The 22,635-nt window shown below is 31.7% G+C and overlaps 3 protein-coding genes across 6 annotated transcripts; 2 read left to right on the top strand and 1 right to left on the bottom strand.

Annotated features, from left to right (window-relative positions):
• Positions 1–220: 220 nt before the first annotated feature.
• Positions 221–5,855, top strand: LOC105158394 (serine/threonine-protein kinase 52). The gene is made up of 7 exons (XM_011075144.3): positions 221–588; positions 1,024–1,460; positions 2,332–2,453; positions 2,835–3,040; positions 3,664–3,838; positions 4,476–4,610; positions 5,488–5,855. The coding sequence occupies exons 2-7, from the start codon at positions 1,100–1,102 to the stop codon at positions 5,695–5,697; spliced, it is 1,209 nt and encodes a 402-aa protein (XP_011073446.1). The 5' UTR covers positions 221–588; positions 1,024–1,099; the 3' UTR covers positions 5,698–5,855.
• Positions 5,856–10,787: 4,932 nt separating this feature from the next.
• Positions 10,788–17,356, bottom strand: LOC110011278 (zinc finger BED domain-containing protein RICESLEEPER 1-like). Its single transcript, XM_088878140.1, has 3 exons — positions 16,417–17,356; positions 16,262–16,325; positions 10,788–10,942 (listed from the first exon to the last, which is right to left on the bottom strand). The coding sequence occupies exons 1-3, from the start codon at positions 17,323–17,325 to the stop codon at positions 10,788–10,790; spliced, it is 1,128 nt and encodes a 375-aa protein (XP_088734266.1). The 5' UTR covers positions 17,326–17,356.
• Positions 11,082–20,086, top strand: LOC105158393 (Pentatricopeptide repeat (PPR) superfamily protein). 4 transcript variants are annotated; one of them, XM_088879069.1, is made up of 3 exons: positions 11,097–11,237; positions 17,611–17,752; positions 18,185–20,086. In XM_088879069.1, exon 3 carries the CDS (start codon positions 18,196–18,198, stop codon positions 19,909–19,911), a length of 1,716 nt encoding a protein of 571 aa, XP_088735195.1. In that variant the 5' UTR covers positions 11,097–11,237; positions 17,611–17,752; positions 18,185–18,195; the 3' UTR covers positions 19,912–20,086. The 4 variants fall into 4 exon arrangements, with proteins under 4 accessions (XP_088735196.1, XP_088735195.1, XP_088735197.1 ...); XM_088879071.1 differs by lacking the exon at positions 11,097–11,237 and adding an exon at positions 14,168–14,336; XM_088879070.1 differs by lacking the exon at positions 17,611–17,752 and having other exon boundaries at positions 11,082–11,237.
• The last annotated feature ends 2,549 nt before the right edge of the window (positions 20,087–22,635 follow it).

Here is a 22,635-nt window from a genome sequence, read left to right as displayed (position 1 = left end):
ATTAATCGTCTTTCGATAAAAAAAAAAAAAAGAACTATTGATTGAAATTAAGTAAAATCTGCAATGTTGATCGACTAGATAAATTTTGACCTTAGATTGAAATAAAATCCAATGATAATTTTATATTTAAAAATATTAAAAAAATAAAAAAAATAAAGAACAAATGTGTGAAATGTACGACATCGTGTGAGGGGTTTGTTTACTCCATCTTAAAAATACATAGAGACAAATTACTATATCTTTTCATATAAATTATTCATTTGTTATGTCACATAAGTTAAATTATATTTAACCCTATATTTACATTATAAGAAACATGCAAGAAAAAGCTGAAACCATAATTGTAGGCAAGCCTTGCGCTCCTCTCTCAAACCTTATTTTCTCTTTTTTCCACCACATATAATTCTTTCTTTCTCTTTTTTTCTTTCAGGGGATCATATCAACCAGAAATTAAGTTTTCTTGATTATAACATGCAGAATTAGGGTTTGCTCAGATTTTGTGGTCTCCCTCATCCATTGTGTTAAATATAAATGCATTCGTATTTTTCCTCTTATCTTTTGATTTTTGGGCCTTGAGATATGTAAACTGTAAATTTCTGATACGCTCTGTCTTTTCTTTTCTTTTTATTGTTTCCCCCTTGAAAAAGTATCTGTTCAAAAACATTGCTTTTTGTGGGTCATTTTTCCAATTAGGGTTTACTTTTTTACTTTGGATTAATTCTTCTTGGCTGGTTTTTTCAGGTTTTTAATTCATAAAAAAGTCAGAATTATATATTTTCTTGAATTCTTGGTCCTCTTTTCTTGTCTGAATCTTTATATTTGAATTGAACCTTATTATACTATATGTTTTCCAATGTCAATTTCAATTTTGATGATCAAATATTTCTTTTTTCTTTGAAAAGTGTGTGATTCCGTATAGAAGAAGAGATGGATTATTATTATTATTAGCAATCTTGATGATCATAATATTTGTTTAATTGTTTCCCCTTGCAACTAACGGTATTATTGGTTTTCTTATTTTAGTCAAAAGAAGTTGATTCTACAACGTTAATTCCTTCATCAAGATTAAGAGTTGAGTATTGGTCGGGCTGACAATATTATGGACGCGAAAACGAGCGAGGAAGGTGGGGAGGTAGCTAAGGGTGGCGATGAGACGTTGCCGGCTTCCAAGAGCGGCATACTTAACTTTCCTCCAAGTGATAAGAACCCATCGTCGACGAGGAGTTCATGTAGCATTAACAGCAAGGACATGATCTTTCGGGCTGATAAGATCGATCTCAAGAGCTTGGATGTGCAGCTTGAGAGGCATCTCAGCCGGGCTTGGTCGAGCAACTTAGAGACTCAGAAGCCTAAGGAAGTGTGGGAGATCGACGCGTCCAAGCTGGAGATCCGATATCTTGTCGCACAGGGAACATATGGCACAGTTTATCGGGGTACTTACAATGGTCAAGACGTTGCAGGTACGTACATAGCTCCGGAAAAATTCTTACTCACAACAGGTTTGATCGAACCAAACCAATTACAGAGCAAATGTATGACATTTTCTATATTTTTGGTTACTTTTCCTCAACTATACATATATCTATCATACAGCAGGTGTATTGCACTTTTCATTTAATCTTTAAGTTTTCTTGCAACTTCTCTGTTCTTGGAGTTTTAGGGAACATTTCCTACGTTTGTTTCTTGCAATTTTCGGACTTAGGATTTTATCAATAATACAAAAGGAATTTTTTACTGGAATATATTTCTTTTTGATTGGTAGGGTTAATTATATTTATTTATTTTAAATTGTTAAATTATACTTTTTTTAAAAGAGAAATTTGAAATTACACTTACACCCTTTTGAAAATTCTGAATTAACACCTGACTTTTTTCTGTTAGGGTTCAGACAAAAAATGGTGACTTAAGCAAAATAAAAAAATACATAAAATTTTAATTTCGCCCGTCATTTAATATTTTCTTATATATTTTTATACTTATAAAGTGATGAATATAATATATATATGTGGAATGAGATTAATATCATTATATTTTTTTCTTCATAAATACAAATTATTACATGAAAATATTAAATAAGGAGTAAAATTTGAAATTTATGAGATGTTGTTTTGCTAATGTCAGCATTTTGCATCCATAATCCTAATAAAAATGGATCAATTATGTGTTAACAGTGGATTTTGGAAAGGGATGCAAGTATAATTTTAATTTTTTTTTAAAAAAAATATAATTTTACATTTGTTAAGAACCAGACCTGATTATAATAACTCTACAATGCATATATCATTATCATCAAAATTAGTCCTCACTACAATATTATTTTTTGTTTTACAGTGAAGTTATTGGACTGGGGAGAAGAAGGAACGGCCACAATTGCTGAAACTGCTGCACTTCGGGCATCATTTAAACAAGAGGTTTCTGTTTGGCACAAGCTTGATCACCCAAATGTTACAAAAGTAAAATAGCTAAGTCCTGCTTTCATCATTTCGATCCTCAAATTCTTTTTATCTCATGCAGAAAATACAAGCAATCATATTACAAATAAGTAAATTATTCCCTTATTAAAAAAAAATCAGCAATTTATCTCTCTATATTTTTTAAAATGCAGTAATTTACTCTATATTTTTTAAAACGAAACTTTTTACCTCATTAGCCAGGAAGGTAAATTGCTTCATTTTGAAAAATATGAGGGTGTAATAAATTGCTAATTTTTTTTTTTTTTTTATCGTAAGAGAATGATTTGTTCATTTGCAATATCAGAGGGGGTTAAATTACGTTTCATCTCATGTTGGATTTGTTAGTTATTTGGTTTTTATGGTAATGATTGTCATGTATAGTTTGTTGGTGCTTCAATGGGGACTTCAGAACTGAAAATTCCTTCGAAAAACCCTTCTGAGGGTTATACGAAACTTCCATCAAGGGCGTGTTGTGTTCTTGTCGAATTTGTTCCTGGAGGGACATTGAAGAGTTTCTTATTCAAGAATAGGAAGAAGAAGCTGGCTTTTAGAGTTGTCATCGAACTTGCTTTGGACCTTTCAAGAGGGTAAAATTTTGTATTTGGCAAGATCAATAAAGTTTTAGACCCATAGGACAGGATAGGATAGGGGGTTCGACATTTTGAGTCTTGGGTTCGATACCTTTAGTCCTCTGTTTTATAGGGTTTTCATCGAAATGGTCCCAAAATTGTGAAAATTCAACACATTTAGTCTTCTGCTATACGGAATTTACTAAATGTGTTGAGTTGTCTCAATTTCGAGGCCGATTTGAAACTTCCGTGAAGGATTGAACTAAATGTGTCAAGTTTTTTAATTTTGAGATCTTTTTAAAAATCTCATAAAACATGGGATTAAAAGTGTTGAAACCCTTATGTTGTGGGACTAAAAGTGCAATTTCACCTCTGTATTTGGATCATTTATTTTGGACGAAATTACAACTTTTAGTCCCGTAGGACAAGGGTTAAACACTTTCACTTCTATGCTCTGCGGGATTTTTTTAAAATGGTCACAGAATTAGAAAAACTCGACACATCTAGTTTTACCCTTCACCAAAATTTCAAATTGATCTCGAAATCGGGAAAACTCAAAATCCCATAAAATATAGGAGTAAATGTGTCGAGCATAATTTTGCTAACAAATCTTTTACCTAGTTATCTCAAACGACTCGCAGATTAAGCTACCTACATTCAAAGAAGATTGTACATCGCGATGTCAAAGCTGAAAACATGTTGTTAGATCACCATAGAACATTGAAAATTGCTGATTTTGGTGTCGCCCGTGTTGAAGCCCAGAATCCGAGAGACATGACCGGTGAAACTGGAACGCTTGGTTATATGGCCCCAGAGGTGCACTACTATTCCTCTCCATCTCATCAAAAATTTGTTCTGACACACTCCCCTTCTTTGAAATTTGGTATAATTATACATAACATTTCGTATTTGAAAAATTATATTTAGCATCTTTGGGCTGGTTTGTTTATATCTAAAAAGAAAGTCTTTTCGTTGGTCAAAATTCACCGAATTTATTGACACTAACAAAAAGGCACGATTAAAATTTATATTTACCCCCAATTGAGTTATTATTCATTTCTTACAGGATAAATAAATCTTTTCATGATCAAATTACCCTTATGCATCTTCATCATATGTTAGTGCATGTGAGGAGGTATATCTTCACTGTTATAAGGGTATTTTTTAGTCAAAAAATTTATTTAACCTGCAATAAGTCAGTAATAAGTCAACTGAGGGTAAATATCAATTTTCATTCAGTTTGTTTGTATTAATATCAATAAATCTAGTGAATTATGACTAACGGAGGGACCTACTATGCAACCAACAAAGGTACCAAATATAATTTTTAAAATCACATAAAATTTACGTGTAATTACATCAAATCTCATAAAAGAGCAAGTATAATTGTCCCTTGTTTTAATTGTGAAGATCATAGTTCTTTGATCCACATTTCTGATCATCTACTTGTTAGGTACTGGATGGGAAGCCTTATAATCGAAAATGCGATGTCTACAGCTTTGGAATATGTTTATGGGAAACATATTGTTGTGATCTGCCTTACACAGATTTTAGCTTTGCTGAAGTTTCCTATGCTGTTGTTAGACAGGTAAGTTTTGATTCCACTTCACATATTTATGAAAATTCTAGCTCGAATCTAGTTAAATTTTTGTATGACAAGTATAAGATACTTGTCGTATGATTGGTATATAATTTAGAAAAAGTGATCAATCATATAACAGATATATTACATTTATTCAGTAATTGGTTTGATTCAACCAGACCTGATTTGGACAAAATTTTCCGATTTCTACTCAGCACAGGGAGTTTTTCCTAAGCATTGGATGTTTAAACTTCAACGAGCATGCTTTTTTTAGCTGGTTTAAATGCAATTTTCGTTATGTATATTAATTTTCTCTTTTGGCTAATTTTTTGTCATTTCTTAATTTTTAGGATAGCAAATAGGTGCTATAAATTATAATTTCTCGCGATTTTGGCCCTTAGCGGTCGAAAATTGAAAATACTATCGGAAAAAAGCATGTGACCTGCACGTGCTCTTTTAGTTCAGGGCCTTCTTTTCCACTGGTCAATCTAATATACTAAAATCGCAAAATAATTAAAAAGTCATGACACCTATTTGTTAATCTAGAAAAATAAAGGACTAAAAACGCCAACGTGCAAAAAATAAAAGATACAAGATCGAAAATCTGCTTCCATGCTGCCAGAAATTATCAATGGGAACAAAAACCCCAAATTGAAAAAAGCACATGCAGGGGCTCATACTTTATTCCAGCAATATTTGCAAACTCCGACGATCGAAGAACCGAAATTGTGAAAAAGTAAAAAGTCACAGCACCTATCTACTACTTTAGAAATTAAGATAAATGACTAAAATGTGAAAATACAAAAAATATGAAATTGCATTAAATTCTTACATGTATGTATATATATATATATATATATATATATGATGTACTCTTTTGCAGAATTTGCGTCCGGAGATACCTCGTTGTTGCCCAAGTTCTCTGGCAAATATCATGAAAAGATGTTGGGATGCGAACCCAGACAAAAGACCCGACATGGACGAGGTGGTGAGGCTCTTGGAAGCAATCGATACCAGCAAAGGAGGAGGAATGATACCGGATGAAGACCATCCTGGAGGTTGTTTTTGCTTTGCTCCCACTCGGGGACCATAATATTATAAATATATATATAAATCTTTTATTTATTTTCCTATTTTTGCCCTTCAAAAAGTGGAAGAGTTCATCAATTTATGATTTTGATCTCTTCACATAAATAATTGTATCTGTTTATTCGTTTTCAAAACTCTTTTTTGTGTATATAATCATAAATATTCATCCATCCATCCTTCTCAATATACGTTAGTTAATTTTCTATGTATTGTCTCATTTTTTTAAAAGTAGAGTATGTGTCGACCATCCAATTAATGATGTATTGAATAATTACATGACGTAATTCAAATGCTTTTATCATTTTCTTGCATGCAGTTAATGCAATAATTTCTTATAATTTATAGGGTTAATTACACTTAAACTCGATTGCTCTGAAAATCCAAAACTACACTTTCCCTCAAAAAGTTTTGGAATTACACTTACACTTCCTTCAAAAAAACTTCATTTATACCTGACCCACTTTCGTCAGAGTTTGAATGAGAAATGCTAACGTAAGATATATATATATATATATATATAATTTTTTATTTTGCCCGTCATCAATATTTTCATGTATATTTTCGTACTTATAAAGAGATAAATGTAATATATATATGGAGTGATGTTAACCTCATCACATTTTTTTCTTATAAGTATAAAATTATTACAAATAAACATTAAATAAGAATTAATATTGAATTTATTTTATAATATTAATATTTTTCATTCAAATCCTGACAAAAAAAGATTAAATAAAAATCGTGAATTTTTAAAATATAATTTTAAAAAAACTTAAAAAAATAATTTTATATTTTCAAGGAGTCTAAATATAATTAACCAACTCCAGAAAAAGCAATTAATCTGCAAACAATTGCCTATTATAGTTGTTATCTCCCTTTGGGACCTGCATCTTCTGCAAACTAATAATAGCAACTTGAGCTTTACATGATAAGGTTTTGACGGCTGGATAGGACCCTTACACATTAGTGGAGAGGGGTCTCTACATATATATAATAAATAATTATTTATATTTTAAAATATATTATAAATTAAATAAAAATAAAATATATAAATCAATATATTATATTTAAAAAAATATTAATTAAATAGAACTCATTTAGGAATATTATTGACACAAAAAGAAATTAATGTAGGTGAAATTTTCTATAGATAGATAGATTATGCATATAAATGACCAAAAGAATTTGACTGGGGTGGAAAATATATAAGGATATTTTTTATAATTTAAAGAATCAGTATATATATATATATATATAGTATAAAAGTATAAATAAAGCCTAAAAAGTGGCAAAATTGTTATTAAATGTGATTGTATAGTTGTGATTAAATTCCCCAAATTTGTTTGTCATTGACACAAGCTAGATTTGAGTGTTATTACATATGAGTTTTATCTTTTGAATTTGTTAATTAATTGAGATGTGTCATTAACTAACAAATTTATTTTCAACACAGCGTCTTGCTTGATTGATAACTTTGTAATTTTTATAATTAAAAGATTGTGGATTTGAGTCACATCATTATAGATATACATGTATCTACTTTTATATTAATTTTTTTATTTTTTAATCTCCATTAGTTTTGAACTAAGTTTCGTTTCAAATTAATGAATTCTAATTCTTTTATATGGAATAATTTGAAATAAATGAACGGGAGTATAGTATAAGATGTATATTATTTCGAAAAGGGCACAATACAATCACGTCCTTTGAGGTTGGACATAATTATAGATATTTTCATCGTTATTTGAAAATTATAAATACTCGTGCTGATTTTAACATCGGTTGAATTACAATGAGCACATTCATTAGTCTCCTTTAGGTTTTCATTTAATTTTTATGGTGAATAGACCAACATCCCATTTTGAATATTGAATTATAACTATATATTTTTTAAAGTTTATTTTTATAGAATAATATGTCCTATGGATTATTTATTTTAACAATTTTCAAATTTATTCATATTTTTTAATTTTTTAAAAAAATGGATAAGCCTAAAGTAGTAATGTCCACCTTGATCACCTCACCATCAGGCTGCATAATTATTTTCATTCAAGAAAATATTTTTAATTTTTAACATAATTAATAAGGAGTATTTGTAATCATACCAAACGTTAAAGCAACCATGGTAATTGTTCCGAAGTAATAAAATTTGGCTTCATTTCCAAAAATCAATTTTTAGTTTTACACTATTTGGACCCAGTCAAATTGAAAATACTCATTTTCAATAAAAATTTACATCCTAATATATTGAAAACACACTTATCAAGCCACAGTTCTAGCCCTCATCATTGTTTAGTAAAAGAAGATGTTGATTGTTTAAGAATTATTCAAAATGCAATATATATATATATATAAGGAGAATTATTATTTTAGTCCGCTCTGGGGGAACAAAAATTAAAAAATCTGCCCAAAAAAATAAAAAAAGATTAAAGACGGATTAGAGACGGAATATTTTGAAATTTTAGAGGCCGAATCAGAGACGGATTAGAGACAGAAATTTGTAAGGTTTTAGAGACGGAACATTTTCTGCGTTTCAGAAACGGAATTAGGGACGGAATTAACAAACAAATACTTTACGTTTAGAGACCCCCCCCCCACACGCGCACACACACACACACCCACCGTAAATGCACGCATACAAACACACACACTCACACACACACACACTCTCACACAAAAAAAAAAACACAGACAAGGAAATGGAAAAGCCAGAATAAGAAGGGGGCATCATTCAGCAAACCTTGTCAAGTTTGTGGTCGATAAAATTAAAAAAGAAATGCAGTAACTGATTAGAACATATAAAAATATATTCCTTGACATCATGATCTCAATAGAATCCTGCTACACCAAATCATGATTTTCAGAGAGGTTGATACAAAAATTAGATAATATTAATCACAAAATCATTGCCCTATGTGTGGGGTGTGTGTGTGTGGAGGGTGTGTGTGTGTATCATGGTAGAAGATATTTTACTTCCATTTTGAACATAGAAGAAGTGAGGTGTTTCTTTTATCTTCTGCACCAATGAATGTCATCCGTGTCTTGTTATATTTGCCATTCTCCTTCAATTTCTAAGTCTTCATTTTTATCTACACAACTCTTTTTCTCCTGCAAGATGTCACCATAGTTTTGCAATATTTTATGCTCATTTCGAGTATTGTGTGTCTTTGTGGTCTATTTATGTCCTTTGTAATATTTTTTTGTGCTTGCATAGATGTGTATCCTCATTTTTGTTTACCTGATATGAAAGAGTATTTATTGAAATGAAGAGCAATAACAGGACAGGAGAGAGTGCATTGTCCATCTTCTTTTTTCCTTTGAATATATCTCATTCGCAAGAGTGGTCTTGGATTGATTTACTTTACTAGAGGGGATATAGTGAGAGAAAATGAGTGGATGATTGATAAAATCTGATAAATTTGCCTTGGGTGGTTATGATCTTCTAGCCAATTCTTGAATTGGTTGCTAGTGACCACTACAAAATGTTGTAGTTTTGAACCCTGAGTTTGGTGTGTTTAGCCATTTTGATTTCTTTCATGCGAATAGCGGTCTCTATAATTTTCACCTTTGAATCACATAGTAGTTTCTGTAGCATCACCTGATTTTTGGGTACCCGCATGGAAGAGGGAGAATGGTCCTTTTGTTCAGGAACAATTAATCAGTTATATATTCTGTAGCTAATGCTTGACTCATGCTTGTGCTTACATATGGCTTACTGTTTATCAGGTATAGAACTAATCATTCACCTGCCCAAATTTCTGTTATTTTTCTGCCTTCAGGTATTTATGGGCAGTTTCGTACATATTTGAGTAGTAACAGTTTCCTAGTAACGTGGTTTTGGTACTGCAGAAACCAAGATATTAGGCCTATAAGTTGTTGAATCTGTGGTGTTGCTTGATAAATGGCACAACTATTCCTGTGGCTCTTCTTTAGAAAGATGATTCCTTTACTGGAAGAAGAAGACACTAGCTTTAACTTTTTGGAAGAGAGATAAGTTTCATGAACTAATCAAAATCCATTACAAGTTTTTATGCTAACTTTGTTGAAGGTTGAGGCATCTTGTGTGATTTATGTTTCTTGTCGCTTAGGCTTTTGCTGAAATGCCTTTGTAAATACAAAGCTAACTCAGTGCTAATTGCTTTTTTTAACCATCCCATGTATTCATAGCATTTTGGATTTTGGTTTACTTTCTGATCTCATATTGCTTTAGAGCAGTATGGGTAGTTGGATTACCTTGAAGGTACTTTTCTATTTCTTTTTGTTTTACATATACGATGATTTTTCAGGTGCCGTTTACAGTAACTTATCTATTCATGGAGGTTTCTCAACTGATTCCATGCCAACCATTTCCCCTGTTCTCTTTGTTTTAGCGAACTTTCTACTTTGTCCCAAGCTGAAATGTTCTTATATATTCCCAACTAAAGTACTGCTGGTAAGATTTGAAACTTGGAGGGGTTGTAGATATTTTAATTAGATACATAAAAGGGGAATGTAGTAAAGCACTATCCTGGAATATATCCCTAAAGTAAAAAGAAAAAAAAAGTAAAATTTGCATTTTGAAGTTGTCATCCCAAACTATAATTAACCAATGATTGTATTTGTTGTGATTTCTTACCATGTTTGCTGAATTAAAATAATTAAATAGCAAAATTAACCACTACTTATAGACTCAATTGTTAATAGAATGACAATGCTATAAATAAATTGGTTTATAAGCAGACAATGTCTAAGATCTCTTTGTTTCTTACTATAACAGCAAAAAGTACCTGGATAATAATTTTGTTGGTTGCTTGGGATGGATATGGTATGGTAATGTGTGCTATACTTTATGTAATATTTCAGCAGCTAATTTCCACTATTAGGAAATTTTTTTACGATTGAAGTATTCTCACGATGTATTAATTGATTAACCTTTTCTATTATGCATATGATGTGGGCTGCATCTTTTCCATATGTAGAGTTGGGTTTAACTATCTAAAGTAGGCTTGCATAGGGTCCCTTATGACCACAGAAGTATGCTTATCAGATGACATACCTCCAAATCCTAATAGAGGTTATCTCCACTATGAAGGAACAATGGAATAATTCCTACGCCTATGCTTCAGATATGCTCCCCATGGACTGTGATTCTTTGAGGCAACAGTGACTGAGTATACTTGCTAGAATCTTCACAGCATGTGGAGCATGTACAGCAATTATGCATCTATCATATACTTCTTCCAAGCCATCCTTAGAAATTATAGCTGAACCTGCAAAATTGTTATGTTAAATTCATATAAATTACAAAAAAGGAAAAGTATGAAGAAACGTAGTAAAGACTAATATAGTACTTTTTCAGCATTCACATGGATATAAATTTATGTTAAATTCACATGAAGGGGTTTGCTCATGCTTTTTGCGTTCGTATTTGTGTGTGCTTTCCAGGAGAACATACCCATTGAGGAAGTGTTTGCGAATCTGAGATGCACCAGAGAGGGGCTTACAACCGCGGCTGCTCAACAGAGATTAGCCATTCTTGGACACAACAAGCTTGAGGAGAAGAAGGTGCTGATTGTAAACTGTAACTTTGTTCTTGGATTCCATTGTTTTTGGAGTTTATGAGTTACAATTCTCATGTTGTTTTATGGTTTCTTACAATGTCTTTGTGGTTAGTGGTTTGTACATTTATTTGGAATCAGGAAATGTAGTTCTGATGCAGGCATTACCTTTCTTCTTTTTCCAATGTTTTGATATTTAGGTTATAGTGAAATTATATCTGTATACAGGAATCAGTTCTCTTACATCCACAACACTAGATTAAGATTCTAACTGAGTTCACATAGTAGTTTAGTTTCATCTAGTTTCTTGTGCAGGCTTTAGTGGTTAGTTAGTTATGGATAGATCCTCCAAGATATAAGCCATGCTCTTTGAAATTAAATGTGGATAGTAATTGGATTTTTTCTTCTTCATAAATGTTTACTTGATGATTTCTTTGTTTCTAAGTTTAATTATTTAGTTTTTTCATATTTCTATGATCTATAATACCCATTTGGTGTGAGTTAAGGTATACTCTGGTGACCTTTAGAAATTTTATTTTGAAACAGTGCATAGTTGATTTTGTGTTACCGCAATAGCCACTTGAATTTCACTAATTTTGAAATTTTTTTATTGATTTTGCTTACTTTGTTTATTTAACATATAGATTTGCTTCTCTGCAAGATTTTTTTTATTGCGTATTTTACATTAGTTAGAGCTTGTACCTTCTTTTTTTGGGACGTTACATGTAATGCTTAGTAATTGGCATTAGCCCAATGTTTCTATTATGGTTTTGTGTGTCATATCTCATTTTTTTCAAATATTTTGGTCTCATTTTGTTCCGTTTTGTTTAAAAAAAATTAGGAATTGAATCGAAAATGAGCTTTATCCTCTGCTATTTAGAGACGGAATCAGCCACAGGGTCAGAGACCGAAATAAAGATGAATAGGAAACAACATTGGGTAAACACGACAGATTTTGAGACGTATTTGTCTAAGTTTGTTTAGGTTACTGAGACAAAGTTGTAATCTGTGTTCAGCAACATAATCAACCATTGGACTTTCAGCAACAGTATTTTTTATGGATTTTCTCCATCTGTGGTGTTATTAGAGATAGAAATATAGGCTTCGGAGATGGAAAAATCTGTTTTTGAAACCCTGTTTTCTTGTAGTGTATATCCATTTTTCTGTTTTATATTTTCTTGGATGTCTTTATATATAACTTGAATTTAATATTTTTTATATTATATTTTAAAAATACATATAATTTAAAAATAGGGGTAGTTTGATTATTGACGAGCGAACAATGCTTACTCAGGCGCATTTTTTGCTCGTGTGCTATAATTAGGGGTGGCAGGCGAGTCGAGCCGGCTCGCGAGCTCGGCGAGCCGGCTCGACTTTGAGCTCGACTCGAGCTCGAAAAATTCGAGCTCGAGTCGAGCCAGCTCGAGCTCGAGCTCCTATCGAGCTCGAGCTCGAGCTAGGTTTCTGCTGTTCACCAGCTCGCAAGCTGGCTCGCGAGCTGGTGAATATATATATTTTTTTTTATTTTTTTTGAATTTTTTATATATTTAGTTTTATATTTTATATTTGATCAGTTTTATAATATAAATTGACCATATATTAAAATTATTAATTAAGATCATACATTTTATTTTGGATAATAATAAATTATGGTACTTTTATTTATATATTTAATTTTTATACAAAAATAAATTTAATCAACAACTTAGTAGATTATAATATCTTTTATAATTAAAATTATTATTTAATATGATATATAGAACTTTAGTCTTTATGTTTTATTTTAATATATATATTTTATATTTGATCAATTTTATAATATAAATTGACCATATATTATAATTATTAATTAAGATCATACATTTTATTTTGGATAATAATAAATTATGTTACTTTTATTTATACATTTAATCTTTATACAAAAATAAATTTAATCAACAACTTAGTAAATTATAATATCTTTTATAATTAAAATTATTATTTAATATGATATATAGAACTTTAGTCTTTATGTTTTATTTTAATATATATTTGTATTACGTTAATATCTTTTAAATTGACAAGTAATTCACTTATAATTTTTTATTTTTTATAAATTTATGTCAAAATTTAGTAATTCCTATGAATTAATCTTATCTAAAAATTATAATAATAATAATAATAATAATGATGATGATGATGATGATGATGATGGTTGAAAATTTTTAATTATTATTTTATTATATAAATAATGAGATTAAAAAGTTTAATCAATAATTACGATATCTTAAAATCTGGGCACCTGATTCATACGAAATTTAAACATATACAAGATTGTGCACATTAGATCATATCAGACGGTATGATTTAAAATCACATGGCCTGATTGAACGATACACCGTATTGAATGATTACTCTTATGTTTCGAGTACGATATCTCGACATCCGTATATCCAATAAGTCTAAAACTTTACCAAACGTATTTTTTTGTAAGTTTTATCATATCTAACGGTCTGATCTGACTTTTGATGGTTCGATTAACCTATTTTGTTCAATAATGTAACATGATAGTTACATCAATGTCATATTAACATTTATAAATATATAAATTTTGCAAATTGTGAACATATATTAATTTCAATTATATCTATGTAAAAATTTTATGATACGATCTTATGATTTAAAATAATAATAATAATAATAGTAGTAGTAGTAGTAATAATAATAATAATAATAATAATAATAATAATAATAATAATAATAATAATAGTAGTAGTAGTAATAATAATAATAATAATAATAAAAGTAGTTACTAGTAGTAGTAGTAGTAATAATAATAATAATAATAATAATTAGAATAATAATAATAATAATAATTAGAATAATAATAATAATTAGAATAATAATAATAATTAGAATAATACAAAAAGTCAAACCCATTACCCATCTATTTCTCTCTCTCTGTTTATAACTTTATCGTTCTTTTGAAAGAAAATCTTCTTCCTTCTTCTTTCTCTCTTTCTCTTTTTCCCCAAATCATTCTCTGAAAACCCTAACCCCCAAATTCACGGCTACAAGACAACAAAGGCAAGTCGGCAACGAGTACAACGACGAGTGCGGCTTCCAGGTAATCCTTCTTTCTCTGTTGACTTGAGACACGGTTGCTTTTACGGCTATTTTGTTGCACATTATGCTGGGTTTTTGTTGCATATTATGCTGGGTTTTTGTTGCACATTATGCTGGGTTTTTGTTGAGCATATTATGTTGGGTTTTTGTTGCATATAAAGCAAATATAGGCATATAACTCGAGCTGGGTTTTTGCTACTGTTGTTGAGGTACTGGGAAATATGTTAAGAATGTCGAACAACCTCACATGTGACGTGTGATTTGTTTCATTAGACACCTTCGTCTCAGCTTTACTGTCTTTTTTCACTTTCTTAATCATGTGATTGAACCAGCATAATGTGCTCAAGTCCAGGGACATTTAAACATTTGGTAACTACTTGAAGTCATTTTTCACCTGCTGTTTCATGCTTGAGACAAGATTTCCGTAGTCGGTATGATGAATATCATAATCCTAGTACCCGAGTGCATGAAGTTGTTGTTCTGATTTAACTTGTGCTGCTAAGTGATTTCTGCATTATCTTGGGGGGTTTCTAAAGAAACTGTCTGGTCATTGTTCTTGCTTGTTACTTATTACAATCTTCAACTTATCAACTACTGTGGGTTTGTTTTAATTTCTCTACGAATCATCAGCTCACTCATTTCCTCTTTCTTTTCTGTTGCTTCTGCTTTATTTCATCACAATTCAGATTTCAGAATCAGTTTCTTAGAAATTTAGAGACATTTCTCAATGACCTATATCTCTAGCAAAAATTTTAGAGACATTTCTCAATGGCCTACTTTATTTAGTAGATATGCATTTATGGTTATTTTTTAATTGATAATAATTTCTCTAGCAAGGCAATAAGTATTTCCTTCTCAATGTTCAGATATGAATATTTCAGCAAGTACTTCTTTTTCTATAAGATGTTTTAAAAAAATTTAGCCAAACACTTAATAAGATTGATAATGTTTATTTAAGATGCATTGTATTTATTCTTTCATATGTATAAATATATATATATATATTTAGTTTTTTGCAGTTTATATTAATATTTTATATATTATTCTAATGCTGGTCATTTTAAATTTTACCGTACCGTAGTAAATTAGTATTTTTAATCTTCTAACAAATTAATCAAGTAGAAATATTATTTGCTTATTTATTTATTATTTTAGTTGGATATAATTACCATTGTTCAAGTAATTTAGAGGTATTAGAGCTCTTAAATAATTTTCTTTTGGTAGAATGTTATTCTTTTATAACTAATATTTTGATTTATTATTAATAAAATTAGTTAAACAAGCTCGAGCTCGATTTATCCTGTTGAATTATGAGTTTGAAGTTTGAACACATTTGCAATAATTTACTTTTAATCGACTAATCATTTAAAAAAACAAACAAGCCAACCAAATTCATAATACCAAATAGAAACCACAATATATAAAGATTAAATTTGTCAATAAACCATTTAAATAAAAGTAAATTATTTACATTTATCAAAATCCAAATATCTTTCTAAACCATGTTTGTTCAAAAGTGACAAAATCCACGTAACAAAGTCGTTCTTGTTGCTTTCCTCTCAAACCTACATAAAATAAATGATAATAAATTAAATTAGAATCGTATAACACAATGCAACTAATATGTATATATCTCTTTACAAGTAAATGAGAATAGCACAAGATTATCGATATGATTTGCTAGAAAATTAGCAAACCCAACAAAAAAGATAAAAGAATTACCACATAATTTGATATCAATACCAATTGAAGTATCAACTCCAAGTCCAACTTCCGATCTCAAACCTCAAATCTCAAACTTCAAACTTCAAACCTCAAATCTCAAACTTCAAACCTCAAATCCACCACATTAAGTCATCTCAAAGATGTCACAACATGATGCAATTTAAAAGCAACAATCGAGACAATTATCGGTAGTTGAGTTACATGAAGGTACCTTTGGCACATCACCATCAAGAGGCAAATTTACATATATTGCTTTTTTGTCGCTCTGCAAATTAATGAATGAAATTCAATACACTTATAATAAGTTAGAAACAATAGTGATATGTTCAAAACTTTTAAAATACAAAAGAGCTTACCAAACATTTTTTCTTCACTCCAAAGCGTTTTCTCAGCCAATCTCCTCCGCACATCAACACTTGAACCGTATCTGAAGTCAATGATGCACGATATTTGTCTATTACTCTACTTCCCGCACTAAATGTAGCCTCAGAAGCAACAGTGGTGATCGGAATAGCTAAAATATCTCTTGCCATTATCGATAAAATCTTGTATTTCAATGCATGAACTCTCCACCATTCCAAAACATCAAAGTCTTTCCCATCCTTCTTGTCCTTCTCAAATACATAACAGTTTTCCTCAAGATATAAATCAAGTTCAGACTTTTGAGGCTGAATAGATTCCACTGACTTCAGATATTCAGTATACTCAGACCAACCACTTTGAGTTTCAACATTTGCAAGATCTCGGTTCGATAGTTTGTTTCTTTGCCCTTCTCCAATTGACTCGTCTTCAATGTTGGAAATAACCACATACTCAGAATAGAGCTCATATAATGTCTTCCGAACAATAGTAATTTGCCTCTCAACATTCTCTGAAGAATATAGTCTTGGAAAGCAGAATTCAAGCGCTCTCAACTTACACCTGGGATCCAAAGCAGCTGCTATAGACATCAGCAAATTAGTATCTCCCCAATATTTGTCAAACTTCTTCTTCATTCTTGCAACCATGTCCTGAATGAATATATCATTCTCCAATGACTTCTTATCTAATAAAACTTTCACTCTGCTCACCTCATTAAGGAACAAATTAGAAGTAGGATAATCACTTCCGGAAACAATGTGCGTAGTTGTCCAAAATAGCTCTAATACCGAGCACACTTTCTCTGCTTTTGTCCAATCCTCTGCACTTGGACAAATATCATAATGTGGTTCCCGATCAGCAAACCTTGGGAAGACATCTTTGAATTTGATTGCAGCAGCCAACATTTCATATGTTGAGTTCCACCTTGTCCGACAATCATCAACTAACTTCTTGTCTGGTAAATTCAATTGCTTCACTATCTCAGAAAATATTTTAAGTCTTGCATCGGATCGTCGGACATACTCAACTCGAGCTCGACTCATTGACACCCCTAGCTATAATTTTAAGGGAGAGGGTAATTTATATATTTTAAAAAATACGGGAGGTAATTTTGTATTTTTTTTTATGGGGATTTACTAGAATATTTTAGATATCACATTGAGCTAAAATGGAATTTACCCCTTAATCAGGTTATTTTCCTCCGACGTTCCAACCCACCATTCCCGGACAGCTCCCAGTATCTGGGTTGCCCTGGGCGGACAAGAAAATTGAATGTTCAAGGAGATATTGCTGCCTTGCCTAATATTTCGTGCAGTGCAACCATTGTTTAAGGTGTCTCTTTCTCCTATGAGAACTAAGTTATTAATTGTAGTTGTGTTTTCAAGAAACAGGGATTTAGTTCTACTTCAACTCTTGTGTGAGAGGCCTTATAACCCTAATGTTTTTGGTAGCTACTCTTAACTCTATGAAACTTGTCAATGGGAGGGAGCTAACCTGTTTGGAGAAATGCCCAGTTGACATTATATATGTTCGTGTGCGTGTGTATGTGTTACTTTGTGCTGTTTATCCTTTGAATTTACTCTGTTTCCGATTCTATGAATTTCCCTCTGTCATGTTTATGGAATCAATTCCTCCTAGTTATTCGTCTATTTCATCATTTGAAAAATTAAAAGAAATTGTTATTTATCCTATCTTGGTATATGCCCAAGATTCTATAATTTCCCTCTGTTTTAATCAGTGTCTTTTTCCGGTCTGTTTTATCAGGATAGCTGAGAATGTTATCAAAGTCGAAAATTTTCTGCTCTTTATGGCGACGGCAGAATCCATTGAGTTTGAGTCAAGATTTTAGTAGTTATATTATCGGAATTGGTAATCTATTTCACCATGCATTTTGCACTGTGATTGAGCCAATTAAAGCTAATGACTTGTCGCACAATGCTGAATCACCTGAGCTTCCTGATTGGGTTAAGTTTCCCGGCAAGGAGTCAAGTGAGGGAAAAGTGAAGGATGATGATTTTGTGCCGCCTTCAGTATCATACTGGATTGAGAATCAGAAGATTCGTTATTGTGATGTTGATATGAAAACCGTAGTTAATGATATAGTTGAGAGTGATGTTGATAAGATTAGTAGAATTCTGAAGCAGCAGTTCATATCTCCTGATTTAGTTGTGAGAGCGTTAGATGTTTGTGATGTTCATGTGTCCGGGAGTTTGGTCGAGCAAGTGCTGAGGAGATTCAGCTGTGAATGGATAGTGGCTTTTGGGTTCTTCAAGTGGGCTGAATTGCAGAAGGGGATTAGTCATTCTGCTGATTTGTACAACCTAATGGTTGATAATTTGGGGAAAATGAAGAAATTTGACATCATGTGGGAATTGGTGGAAGAAATGAAGAAGTTGAAAGGATACATCACGTTGGATACAATGACCAAAATCATGAGACGTCTTGCAAAGGCCAGTAAGTACGAGGATGCAATAGAGGCATTTGAAACAATGGAACTATACGGAGTAGACAAAGATATCACAGCCATGAATAGGTTGTTGGATACGTTGGTGAAGGAAGGAAGTGTCGAGCATGCGGAACGAGTCTATCTTAAATACAAGGAACATATTCCTCCTACTTCACTCACTTACAATGTGTTGGTCCATGGTTGGTGCAAAACTAGGCAGATTGATAAAGCTAGAAAGAATATCGATGAGATGAAAAACCATGGATTTTGCCCAGATTCAGTTACATACACATGTTTCATTGAAGCCTATTGTCGTGATAAAGATTTCCGTAAAGTTAATGATACTTTAGAAGAGATGCAGAAGAATGGTTGTCGTCCTAGTGTAGTGACGTATACCATCATAATGAAAGCTTTAGCGAGGGCAAAGGAAATAAGTAAAGCCATGGAGGTTTATGAGAAGATGAAAGAGAACAATTGCTCTCCCGATACTTCATTCTATAACGTCTTCATTGATGCTCTAAGCAAAGCTGGCAGGCTACAAGACTCTGATGCTGTGTTTGAGGATATGTCAAAGCAGGGAGTTATTCCAGAGGTGTCAACCTACAACACGCTAATCTTTGTTGCTGCCCAGAACTTGCAAGAAGAGAAGGCTCTGAGTTTACTTCTGAAAATGGAAGAAAGTCGGTGCCAGCCAGATCTTAATACTTATGCCCCACTATTGAAAATGTGCTGCAGACTGAAAAGAATGAAGGTGCTTTACTTCCTGTTGAGCCACATGTTCAAGAACGACGTCAGTCTTGATCTTGGAACTTATTCACTTTTGGTTAGTCGCCTCTGTAGAAACGGAAAAGTTGATCGTGCTTGTTCCTTTTTTGAGGAAATGGTGCATAAGGGATTCGTTCCAATGGATTGTACATACGAGCTTCTCGTCAAAGAGCTCAAGAAGAAGGGCATGAATAGAGAGCAGCAACGAATTGAAGAAGGGATGTCGCGGGCTAAACGGCCAGGATTTGGCCATTCTTCTACAAGCTATTCTAAGATTTAGGAATAGGCACCATCACTATGTTTATAGACGATGATCGCATGTGTGACAATTTTGTTAAATCTAGATGCACAAATTATATGAATCAACCGGCAGAGGTAGTTCAGTAGTTTTATTTATGTTATGACCCTTTCTTTTCAATGTGGTTTATGCAAATCCACCTGCTTGCCCAGTCTAATATCTCGGCCTTTCCCAGGACGTTTATCCACTTTTTCATATGTTTGCTCTTTGGCTTTTTCAAGCAATTGCGACATTAGAGATCATGTTAATAACATAGAATGCAATTGTTATCGCCTCTGGGACAATATTTATTTATACTCTTTACAAAAGTGTGAATATTTCATGTGTTTGTTTCTATTGTGAAAAAATATTCATATCTTTGTTTAACTAATTTTATTAATAATAAATCAAAATATTAGTTATAAAAGAATAACATTCTACCAAAAGAAAATTATTTAAGAGCTCTAATACCTCTAAATTACTTGAACAATGGTAATTATATCCAACTAAAATAATAAATAAATAAGCAAATAATATTTCTACTTGATTAATTTGTTAGAAGATTAAAAATACTAATTTACTACGGTACGGTAAAATTTAAAATGACCAGCATTAGAATAATATATAAAATATTAATATAAACTGCAAAAAACTAAATATATATATATATATATTTATACATATGAAAGAATAAATACAATGCATCTTAAATAAACATTATCAATCTTATTAAGTGTTTGGCTAAATTTTTTTAAAACATCTTATAGGCTCCTACATTTTATAAAAATAGTTCCTAAAGTGTATGGATAAAATAAGATGTTAAAACTTATAAGATCTCAGGGTGTTCGGCATAATAAGGTCTTTTTATTGGTAAAAAATAATTAAATTGATATGATACCATTAGAATCAGATAAGTTGTTATTTTTTGACATATTTTGCTTTAAAAAATTTTAAAACGCTTTTATGAATAGTACGCATTAGTTAGTTCCAAATAAAAGTTAATAAATACTTTTTTTTGCAATAACAAAAAAAAGTGACGAATTATTAATTACCTAAACTTTTGAACTAAAATAATATGTCGAATATTAATATAAATATATAATTGATATCTTTTTTATAAATGAAATAATTATTTCTAGTTGTATAATTCATAATGTCTTAAAGTTATACTTTTAAGTAAATATAATATTAGTATTAATCCTAACTTCATTTAACTATAATAATTTATTATTAAATAATAAAATATTTTTTCTAAATATTAGAAAAATTAAATAGTAAAAAATATTTTTCAAATCCTAGAGAGAGAAAGAGTGCGTGTGTTTGTGTGTGTGTGTGTGTGTGTGAGAGAGAGAGAGAGAGAGAGAGAGAGTTGGATGTGTATGGTTGTGTGCTTAATTGTGTGGATAGAGATATTTTTGTCTTATAATGTCATTGAAGTCGTAGGCGTGCTAATGTACGCGATTACTCATAAACTCAAGGCTTTAAAGCCTGTCTTTCGTCATATGAGGCGCAATAAGGGGGATTTGACGATAAATGTACAATTGACCAAGGATTCCTTGAGACAGCCCAACAACTGGTTAGCGCAGATAGACGGAACGAGTTGTTCCTCCTATTGGAACATTGCTGCCGACTGGTGTATGCCAAGGCGGTTAAGCTCAAACAAGTCATGCTACAGCAGCGAGTTAAGATGCAGTGGATGAAAGGGGGGGATCAACGTTTACGAATCTTCTTTCGCGAGATTGCTCAACGTCGGTCTGTTTGAAGGATCTTGCAAATTAATGATGAACACGGAACTACCTACACAGAGCTAGAAGCGGTTATTCATGAGTTTGTCTCCTTTTACCAGGCTCTATTAGGTGGAGGCAGACGGATGCAAGTGATAGATATCAAATACCTGAGGCCATGGGCGAGGCATGTGCTCAATGAGGAGGAGACCCTCATATTCCTCCAACCGGTGACAACAGCTGAGGTGAAGCAGGCTGTGTTCGATATTGCTGAGGAGAAAGCACCAGGACCTAATGGGTTTTTCTCAGGCTTTTACAAAGCCGCTTGGCCAATTGTGGATCCTCAAGTAACGGAAGCAATATTGGATTTCTTTGCTACGAGAAAGATGCTTAAGCAAATCAACACCACGTTGCTGGCACTTATACCCAATGTACACTCTCCTAAGCTGGTCACAGACTTTCGTCCTATATCATGCTGTAACGTACTATATAAAGTGACTGCTAAAATTATTGTTCAAAAGTTGAGTAGGATGTTGGATAAATTAATCAGCCCTTGTCAAGCTACTTTTGTTCTTGGTCGTAGTATAGGCGACAATGTTATGCTTGCACAGGAACTATTTACAGGGTATAGCCAGGTGCGTCTCCCACCTAGATGTGCCCTTAATGTGGATATTCAGAAAGCTTAGGACACAGTTGAATGGGACTTTCTACTAGCAGTTTTGCACATGGTATTTTGTTAATTCTATTCTAATATTGAATCTTTTATATATTATATTTACTTTTAATTTATTCCAATATAAAATTATTAAGTATAATAATTAGTAAATACAAAAGACAAAAATCAACTTTAAGGAATATTTTTTTATTTAATAGTATCAACTAAATTTAAAAGTAAATTGCCAAAAACAAATTAAATGGTTTCTTCATCAATTAAAACTACTATTATCAATTTTTTTGAATTTCATTGTATACTAATGATTCAATGATAGAAATATAAATAAAA

Source organism: Sesamum indicum, linkage group LG3, assembly GCF_026168435.1.
Source record: "Sesamum indicum cultivar Baizhima isolate 11 linkage group LG3, ASM2616843v1, whole genome shotgun sequence".
Lineage (NCBI taxonomy): Eukaryota > Viridiplantae > Streptophyta > Magnoliopsida > Lamiales > Pedaliaceae > Sesamum > Sesamum indicum.
The sequence above is the reverse complement of the archived record's forward strand: the minus strand, read 5'-3'. Positions and strand labels throughout refer to the sequence as shown.

Bases quoted from the DNA above. Each gene is read 5' to 3' on its own strand.
- LOC105158393 (XM_088879070.1), top strand. From the start codon at position 18,196: ATGTTATCAAAGTCGAAAATTTTCTGCTCTTTATGGCGACGGCAGAAT.
- LOC105158394 (XM_011075144.3), top strand. From the start codon at position 1,100: ATGGACGCGAAAACGAGCGAGGAAGGTGGGGAGGTAGCTAAGGGTGGC. The intron at 3,041-3,663 runs GTAAAATTTTGT...AACGACTCGCAG, and splicing joins GCTTTGGACCTTTCAAGAGG to ATTAAGCTACCTACATTCAA. The intron at 4,611-5,487 runs GTAAGTTTTGAT...ACTCTTTTGCAG, and splicing joins CCTATGCTGTTGTTAGACAG to AATTTGCGTCCGGAGATACC.
- LOC110011278 (XM_088878140.1), bottom strand. From the start codon at position 17,325: ATGTTGGCTGCTGCAATCAAATTCAAAGATGTCTTCCCAAGGTTTGCT. The intron at 16,326-16,416 runs GTAAGCTCTTTT...ATTAATTTGCAG, and splicing joins GAGTGAAGAAAAAATGTTTG to AGCGACAAAAAAGCAATATA. The intron at 10,943-16,261 runs GTAACTCAACTA...ACAATTTTGCAG, and splicing joins TGTGCCAAAGGTACCTTCAT to GTTCAGCTATAATTTCTAAG.